Here is a 10,250-nt window from a genome sequence, read left to right as displayed (position 1 = left end):
GGGGTGGGGGGGGCAGAGCGAGAGGCAGCTCGTTATGCCATGCATTCTTTCATTAGCCCTCTCTCTCTCTCTCTCTCTCTCTCTCTCTCTCTCTCTCTCTCTCTCTCTCTCTGTCTTTGTCTCTCTCTCTGTCTCTATTTCTGTCTCTCTCTCTCTGTCTCTCTCTTTCTCTTGCTCTCTCATTTATTGCCCTCCCTCCCTCTCTCTCTCTCTCTCTCTCTCTCTCTCTCTCTCTCTCTCTTTGTCTCTCTCTCTGTCTCTCTCTCTCTGTCTCTCTCTGTCTCTCTCTCTCTCTCGCCCCCTCAATCGAATGTGTCAGTCATCCACACCAGGACCAGGCCGCGGCCGCTGGTCTTGTTTGGTAGTCTGGTAGCCCTGGTGCCCATCGCCCTGTTCGCTCATTACCCGGTACTCATAGCCGTGTAGCATTGTGCTGGACATGTTAAGCTTATTAGCTCATTGCCCAGTGTTTGTAGCCTTGTAGCCTGGTTCTTGTAGTCCTGGTCACTCATGGCCTGCCGGTGCTAACCTTGTAGCCTGGTGCTTATAGTCCTGGTCGCTCATGGCCTGGTGCTAACCTTGTAGCCTGGTGATCATAGCCCTTGTCACTCATTAATTGGTGCTAGTCTTGTAGCCTGGTGTTAGCTTGTAGCCTGGTGCTAGCCTTTGAAGCCTGACACTCAAAGCCCCGGTCCTGGACAGCTCCAGACCTAAACCCAGTTGGTGTTGAGGACCAGGGCAGAGCCGATGAGGGGACATGGACAATGTCTACTATAAATACTACTCTCTGGGGCCGAACCAATTAAACACTGCATCACATTGGACAACAAACCAATCAGACAGCAGATCCAAGTCAGGGGCGGGTCTAAACAGACAATAGACAACGGAACCCATTGTGCTATCGAGGAATATCATTAATTAATTAAATTTATTCTCTCTCTCTCTCTCTCTCTCTCTCTCTCTCTCTCTCTCTCTCTCTCTCTCTCTCTCTCTCTCTCTCTCTCTCTCTCTCTCTCTCTCTCTCTCTCTCTCTCTCTCTCTCTCTCTCTCTCTCTCTCTCTCTCTCTCTCTCTCTCTCTCTTCCACAGCATGATGAGGCTATGCCGCACGCCCAGCCACTCAACCCTCCCTTTTATCCATCACACTGGCAACCAGCCAACAACACACACACACACACACACACACACACACACACACACACACACACACACACACACACACACACACACACACACACACACACATACACGTCCAATGATGCATTTATCATTAACTTACACGTTCTTTATTAACACACACACACACACACACACACACACACACACACACACACACACACACACACACACACACACACACACACACATACACACACACACACACACACACACACACACACACACACACACGGAAATTACGACCATCCCGGTGAACAAACAAAGACCCCCAGAAAAGATAGAGTGTCTTAGGCCGCGCGGCCGTGTGCAACAGGACGTCTCGGCCGCTAATCGCTCCACCGACCCGCCGCTAGCGGTCCTGGGGGGGCTTCCCGCTCCCGCCGGCCCCATCCCGGGATTACAGGGTTGACGTCTCACTTCCAACTCTCTTTTTTTCCAGAGTGTTCTCCTTAGAAACACCCCTTCACCCACACACAGCCCCGGCGCATATCAATGTATAATTTAACATTAAGACTTCTGCGGTGATAACCTAATTATCTAATTAGTAGTGGCGCACGCGCAGCCGTTTCAGGAGCGAACAATATGTATACTAGGACCTCCCCCTCCCCCGTTGCTGTGGTGCTCTAACGACGCAGAATATTCCAGAGTGGAGCAAAGTTCGCTTCCTTTTGCTTTTTTTAACGTCTCTCTCCGTCGACATCCATAATAATAAGTCCTTAGCATATTTTAACATCTCGGCACACTGAATGTTTTAATCCACAGACCCCGGGTCTCTCTCTCTCTCTCTCTCCCACTGTCTATCTCTAACTGTCTCTCTCTCTCTCTCTCTCACTCTCTCTCTCTCTCTCTCTCTCTCTCTCTCTCTCTCTCTCTCTCTCTCTCTCTCTCTCTCTCTCTCTCTCTCTCTCTCTCTCTCACTAGGAGGGGAGAGAGAAGCTGTTTAAAAATTCAGAAGTGGGGGAGGTAACCGAGAAGAGGGGGGGTGGGGGGGTGGGAGGAGCGGGGGGGGCAGTTGGTGGGGGCAACAGATTGCAAAAGCGGCATTATGGAGATAAAAAAAAAATCTACAGCTTTGATTTGATTAAACCAACGGGGGAAAAAAGTGAAATGACACAAAAGGAATTGAGTCCTCAGACAATCGACTGGTGAAAGCGAGATCAAACACAGCACGATTATTCTGCGTTTCATTGGGTAATTAGGGGGAAATAACACACTGGGTTGAATATGTGCTCAGGAAGGCACTTTGAGTCAGGGTTAAATCTCACACACCTGATCTCTGATGTGTGTTTCTGGGAACCTTTGGGTTTCAATCAGAATATTCTGCTGCTCTTCGCTTAGAGTTAGAAGAGAAGCTTTTTGGTGACGCAGGACTTTGAGGTCATTTCATCAACCAAGGTGCTGTTGTATTTGAGTAAAGTAAAGAAAATAAAATAATAATAAGACTACATTTGTAAATGTAAGGTACCCTTCCAACATTTACTGAATTTACTGAATTAAAAAAACAGTCATTTCTGAATTAGGATGGTTCACGTTATTTCTCACATTGTAATCTGTGTTCACGAGTATCCTAGCGTACCATTGCTACGGTAACCTTATACCAGACCAAATGTAAAGGGACTCAACATTAAGAATATGAGCCAGAATGATCAAATAAATAAAAACTTTATTTGAGGTGCCAATGAGAATATTATAATAATTATATATTTTATTTTGTGGATTAATTAAAATTGAGGAATGACCAGAAAAATATATATAAAACGTGAATACAATATCTCATCCAAAATAAGTAAAAAATATAACAAATTCACCATAAATCAGTCAGAATATTAAAATAATAATTCCTGATGTGTTGTATTGACTTGTGCGTGTGTATGTGTGCTACACACCAGTGTTGCGTATCGTGAAAGGTATTTTTTCAACAACTGTTCCCTGAGACGCATTTTTTTTTAAATAGTAAATCATAAATACAAGCAAACAATATTCACTAATTTAATAAAAAAATAACAGAAAATGGCCACGAACGCCGACGAAAAACAAAGGAAGAATCCACAGAGGGCATGACGACCAAAACACATTCAGGTGGGGTGGGTGTGGGGCCAATAGGTGTGTGTGTGTGTGTGTGTGTGTGTGTGTGTGTGTGTGTGTGTGTGTGTGTGTGTGTGTGTGTGTGTGTGTGTGTGTGTGTGTGTGTGTGTGTGTGTGTGTGTGGAGGGGGTGGGGACAGGGAAGGCTTAGAGGAGCAGGAAGTCAAGGATTTCTCCAGGGTCGGCCGACAGCTCAACGGCGGCGGCGTTTGCGTTTTCGAAGAGCGGCGCTGTGGGAAACAGCTGCCCGCTGTCACACACACACACACACACACACACACAAACATGGTATGGGACGACACACACACACAGACACACACACACACACACAAACAAACACACACACACACACACAGACACGGTATGGGCAGAAACACACACACACACAGACGCGGTACGGGCAAACAACCACACACACACTGTACAGGCACACGCACACACACACACACACACACACACACAGACACAGTATGGGCAGACAGACAGACAAACACACACCGACTGTATACGCACACACTGTATGGGCAGACACACACACACATATACGGTACGCACATACACGGTATGGGCAGACAGAAACACACACACATAGACGTACTATACGCACACACGGTACTCACGGTACACACATTTACACACTCACACACACACACACACACATTTGCCCCATCCCTGTCGACCGTCTAACTGACCAGCGGGGGGTTAGAGAGAGGGGGGGGGGGGGGTGGGTGAGAGAGGGGCGGACATCGAATTAAGGACTTTGTGGTGAGAGATGGAGGGAGATGAAACAGAGCAAGGAGAGACAGAGAGAGAGATGTTCTTTACATTCATTTAATTTTAAAAATGTTGCTATTATTGTCTACATTTTACATTTGTATGTTAAGTTATATTATTATAGGTTGTTATGTGTACATATTGTTCTGACGTTGTCTTTTATATTTATACATAATATTGGCAACCCTGTTTTGAGAGAGAGAGAGAGAGAGAGAGAGAGAGAGAGAGAGAGAGAGAGAGAGAGAGAGAGAGAGAGAGAGAGAGAGAGAGAGAGAGAGAGGAGAGAGAGAGAGAGAGAGAGAGAGAGTGAGAGTGAAGGACCAAAGCACGGAGGCCAAATAAGAAAACTGGAAACCTGGGGAGGAAATGAAGGGAAAGATAAGAAGACAAGAAAGAGAGACTGAGAGAGAGAGCGTTGCGAGAGAGATAAGATGTATGGGGTGGAAAAAAGAGACAGGAACTCACTAAGATGGAGAGGAGAGGTTCAGATATAAAGATATGACGGGTGAGAGGGAGAGGGGTAAGAGAGAGAGAGGGAGAGAGAGAGAGAGAGAGAGAGAGAGAGAGGGAGAGAGAGAGAGAAAGAGGGACAGAGAGAGAGACAGAGAGGAAGAGAGAGAGACAGAGACACAGAGATTAAAGGCAGGGACTGATTGAAGACAGAGAGCCACAAAGATGAGGCATAAGGTAAAGAGAGAATGCAAACAGATAGAGAGAGAGAGAGAGAGAGAGAGAGAGAGAGAGAGAGAGAGAGAGAGAGAGAGAGAGAGAGAGAGAGAGAGAGAGAGAGAGAGAGAGAGAGAGAGCGAAAGAGAGAGTGAGAGAGAGAGAGAGAGAGAGAGAGAGAGAGAGAGAGAGAGAGAGAGAGAGAGAGAGAGAGAGAGAGAGAGAGAGAGAGAGAGAGAGAGAGAGAGAGAGAGAGAGAGAGAGAGAGAGAGAGAGAGAGAGAGAGAGAGAGAGAGAGAGAAGAGGGGAGAGAGACAGAGAGAGAGATGGGGATTGGGTCACGGGGGTGGTGGATGGGGGGGGGGGCAGACAGACAGGTGTGCGGATTTATCCTATTTGCATGTGCGGCGTTCCTGTGGGGCCGCGGTCCGCTCGCCGGGGACCCGGGAGCACCGGGCGGTGACACTTAACATATCCCCGGGGGGGGGGGGGGGGGGGGGGGGGGTGGTCGCGTCCCGGGTCCGCTGAAGTGGGGCTCCTCACGGTGGGGACGCGAGCCCAGAACCAGCAGAGAGACGGAAGATGACGGACAAAAATAAAAATGCGATACAGACCGAGAGACAATGGTCTCCCTCCCCAAGACCCCCCGCTTCATCTTCAAATCATCCGACCCCCACACCCTGGTCAACGGAGGAGGAGGAGGAAGAGGAGGAGGACAAGGTGGAGGGAGAGGAGGACGAGGATGAGGGGGAGGATGATGAAGGGGATGCATCTACGACGGTATGAACCAAAATAAAAAACATGGTTGTTAAAGGGTAAAGTGACCGGTATGAAGGAAAGTGTCTTGGATGTAATTCATTTAAGCGCTCCCTTGCACCTCCTCTGGGAGCCAGCTGTAGGCCGTTGCGCTAGCCTTCTTTTTACATTACACATGTGTCTGTGTGTGTGTGTGTGAGAGAAGGTATAGACGCGGTACCCAGACAAACATCAGCGGGAGAACACAGCCCTCCTCTCTCTCTATCCCTCCCTCCTCCCTCTCTCCATCCGTCCATACTCCCTCTCTCTATCCTTCCCTCCACTCTCTCTATCCCATCCCTTCCTCCTATCCCTATCTCTCCATCCCTCTTCTCCCTCCATCTGCCCCTCCTCTCTCCTCATCCCATCCCTCCTCTCTCTCAATCCCTCCTCTGTTTCTATCCCTCTATCCTCTCCCTCTATCCTTCCCTCCCTCCCTCCTCTCTCTCCATCCCTTCCTCTTCTCTCTATCCCTCCCTCCTCTCTATCCACCCCTCTCCCTTCTCTTTCTCCCCTCTCCCCTCTCTCTGTATCCCTCTTCCATTCCACCTATTATAGAAACACACCTGTGTATCTGATGCCACTTGGGGCGTTTGTGTGTGTGTGTGATAAGAGGGTTCATCGATGCTGTCGGGGTTAGAGTGTGTGCATGGGTGTGTGTGTGTGTGTGTGTGTGTGTGTGTGTGTGTGTGTGTGTGTTGGGGGGGGGGGGGGGGGGGGGTAGCGTGCAGCGTGCATGTGAGCACTCTCTCTGAAGTGGTGCGGAGAACAGGAAGGGAAGACGGGCTGCATGACAGCGGCAGACAGCGGCACCTCAGAGCTTGTGTGATTCACTCAGCACGCGCATAAACACACACACACACACACACACACACACACACACACACACACACACACACTGTATGAACACACACACAGTATAAGCACACACACACACACACACAGTACAAACAGACTCACACACATTGTATAAACACACACAAACACATATGGTACAAATACACAAACATGGTATAAACACATGTGCATGTTATAAACACACACACACACACATAGTATAAACACACACACACACACACACATGGTACAAACACACACACATGCTATAAACACATGCACATGGTGAAAACACACGCACATGTTATAAACACATACACACATGGTATAAACAAACTGTTTAGCCACACATTCACACACACACACACACACACGGTTTAAACACATACAAACACACACAAACACACGCACACACACAAGTGTATAAGGTATAAACAAACACAAACAAGGTATAAACACACACCCGGCATAAAATCCCCAACACACATGGTATAAACTCACACACACACATGGTATAAAACAAACACACACATGGTATAAATGCACACACATACACCTATGGTATACATACACACAGGATAAATACAAACACACAGACACACGCACACGTCCGGAATATAAAACACACGCACACACACACACACAGTATAAACACAACCACAAACACGCACGCACACACATGGCAATGTGATCACGTATTAGTAAGCAACATACAAACTCTCTCACACACACCAACTCACACAGGATATGGGAAATAGACTACAACAATTATTTACATATTTGTTTCTGCTCACACATTCACGCAAGAGGCTGGATGCCTGATTGTGCAAACACATACAAAAACAAAAACTTCAAAATGTAAACACAAACACACAAACTCACACTCACACACACACAAGCACAAACACTTGGAAAAAAAACATAAATCCAACATACTGCCACACCTACATGTTTTACATGAATTGTTATCTCCGATTCCAAAGGCGTTAACCAATATGATGAATCAACATTACACATAATTCGACCGCATAATCGTACTATTTCTACTGAAACCTTTAAAAGCTTCCCACAATGTTCAGCCGGTGATCATAATTAAATCTGAAGAAAGAGCACAAATACTGTATAAAGCGACAGAAAAAAATCTCACGCTAAAATCCACATCCCAGCCGAGATAAATACACTGTCATTCAGACGACAGATCCGACACGAGAACAATTGAAAACAACATAATTTCTACGTGAATAGTTTGAACTCCTAAGCCGGGTCTATGTGAGAGCGCAAATTGCAGAATTATTCAAATCAATTGTCTTGCAACGATGATCTGACATATGCGACGCAATCCATAGAAGAAGCAGTGCGGATGAGAAGGAGACTTCAAATCACAACTTTATACATAGTGGAAGAAATGTGACAAAAACGACATGTACTATATAGCTCCGTTAACATTTAGTCATTCGGTCGACACTTTAAACCAAAGCCACTGATAGGTGACACTGAATACATAGATAGATAGATAGATAGATAGATAGATAGATAGATAGATAGATAGATAGATAGATAGATAGATAGATAGATAGATAGATAGATAGATAGATAGATAGATAGATGGATAGATGGATAGATGGATAGATGGATAGATGGATAGATGGATAGATGGATGGATAGATGGATAGATGGATAGATAGATAGATAGATAGATAGATAGATAGATAGATAGATAGATAGATAGATAGATAGATAGATAGATAGATAGATAGATAGATAGATAGATAGATAGATAGATAGATAGATAGATAGATAAAATACGGAGAGGTCAAAGGTTGTGGTTATGGTTATGGTTGAAAAATATGGCTCAAATATTAAGCTCAGACCATCACGGAAAGCATCAGGAGAAACATAATTCTAACCCAGTAAATGTGTAATTTAGCACAAACACAAGTCCAGGGAGCCAAAACAATCCTATTATTTTACCAAGTATTATTTCTCCAGGCGAGTGTTTGAGTGTTTAATCAAGTTAAAAACAAGCCCTCACTTAACAGTTCATATTGATACAAATTGAAATAATGTGTTTCATCATTATGTCGAGGAGAGAATGCATGAGATGTTTATTTTCTGTTTTATTCTTCAGTTTTTAAATTGAAGATAGAGGCTGACGTGTCATTAGACTACCGAACAAACACGTGTGTTTGGGTGTGTTTATGTGTGTGCGTGTGCATGTGTGTGTGTGTGTGTGTGTGTGTGGTTGTGTGTCTATGTGTGTGTGTGTGTGTGTGTGTGTGTGTGTGTGTGTGTGTGTGTGTGTGTGTGTGTGTGTGTGTGTGTGTGTGTGTGTGTGTGTGTATGTGTGTGTGAGCATAAAATGTAATACAATATCAATATCCATTTAAAAATTGTGAAGCTCTTTTTGAACCCAAAATAATGCATACAAAATAATCCTCTAATTAAAAGACAATTTAAGGACCTTGTTAGACCTATTCAGGTACCTGTGTATACTGCATAGACCGATATTGCAATTGACCATCCCGGCTTTTGTTATTATTAGCCCACGTTGTCTCACGTGAAGTAAAGACACGCAAAGCACGAGAAATGCAGGATTTACGGTAAACATGTCAATTAAGTAATTATCTCAAATAAAACAAAGACGCCCTCACAGAGAATCACAAGTAGGCTATATCACAACTGTGTCACAACTCAGTTGACCCATCCTTCACACGGTATGCAAAAAAATAGATTTAATTCCTAAACAAATAAAACCCTTCCAAAGTTCACAAAATAGCCTACGGTACTTAGAAATCAAAGGATATATGGAGGAAAAAGTGACCTACCATAGACGCTGCTGCTGCTGATCATGTCGTGCTGTGGACGGGAGAGGAGCAGAGGAGACGAGGGGATTAATTCGCTAAAAGAGGAGCCGAATCCGAACGCTTGCTATACATTACACACACACTCACACACACACCAACACACACACACGCAGAGGAACTCTCCGTTCCGCGGCTCGCTCGTGTTTCAAGTCCTTTGAAACGAGTCGACGAAGGACGCACTCCCAAGGATCGCCTTCTCGTCTAACCCTATATATGCATATCATTAGCGCGCGCTGCCGGTGTGGTGGTGGTGGTCGCGGGTATGCAGAGGAGAAACACTAACACGCACACACTCAACTAGTGTCGCGTGTGGGTTTGTGTGTGTGTGTGTGTGTGTGTGTGTGTGTGTGTGTGTGTGTGTGTGTGTGTGTGTCTGTGTGTGTGTGTGTGTGTGCGTGTGTGTGTGTTATTGTTTGTGTCTATGCATGTATATATGTGATTGTTTGTGTGCGTGTGTTTCTCTGATGTCTGTGCGTGTTTGCGTGAGCGCGTTTCTGTGAGTCTGTGTTTGTGTGCGTGCGTGTGTGCACGCGCGTGCGTGCGTGCATGGTATGGTAATACAACTACACACCTACAGACAGGCCTATTAGTATCGGTTGTAACGCCTTTTAACATAGCAAGTCAGCTTCAAGCTTCAGCACCAAATGCTTTTTTTCTTTCTTTTTTCTAAGGAGAGTTGGGGGGGGGGGGGGGGGTGCGATGGGCGACGGACGGTGACATTGTATCCGTTTTGACCGCGTGCGGACAACTTGTAACCGAATCACACAAGCACAACCAACTAGTCCGTCAATAGTCCGTCCGCATGGTCCATCATTACCTAAACACACACATGGATTTAAATCTGCGTTGGCATCATTCGCCGTCTCTTTCTCTCCGGATCCTACCCCTATGCAGCCTACGTGCCCACGCCGCCCCGACCTACAGCCGAGGCAGCGGCGGCGACGCGCAGGTGCGCTTCCTTCAAAGCCCCCACGCCGCGACGGACCGTACGCGGGATCGCTGCTAACATTTCACCAAAACTTCCGTCAGAATTTCGAATTCGAACGCGCGGT

General features: G+C 46.0%; 1 protein-coding gene across 1 annotated transcript in view; it reads right to left on the bottom strand.

Annotated features, from left to right (window-relative positions):
• Nucleotides 1–10,250, bottom strand: part of LOC115541341 (fidgetin-like) — a 43,153-nt gene that overhangs the window by 32,520 nt on the left and 383 nt on the right. Inside the window, exon 2 of the mRNA XM_030353015.1 lies at nt 9,160–9,190. Coding sequence (XP_030208875.1) covers nt 9,160–9,184 — 25 coding nt within the window. The 5' untranslated portion in view covers nt 9,185–9,190. The remainder of the gene's footprint in view (nt 1–9,159; nt 9,191–10,250) is intronic.

This window comes from Gadus morhua, chromosome 4 (assembly GCF_902167405.1).
Source record: "Gadus morhua chromosome 4, gadMor3.0, whole genome shotgun sequence".
NCBI classification, from domain to species: Eukaryota; Metazoa; Chordata; class Actinopteri; order Gadiformes; family Gadidae; genus Gadus; species Gadus morhua.
Note: the sequence above shows the minus strand (reverse complement) of the source record. Positions and strands in the feature narration are given on the sequence as shown.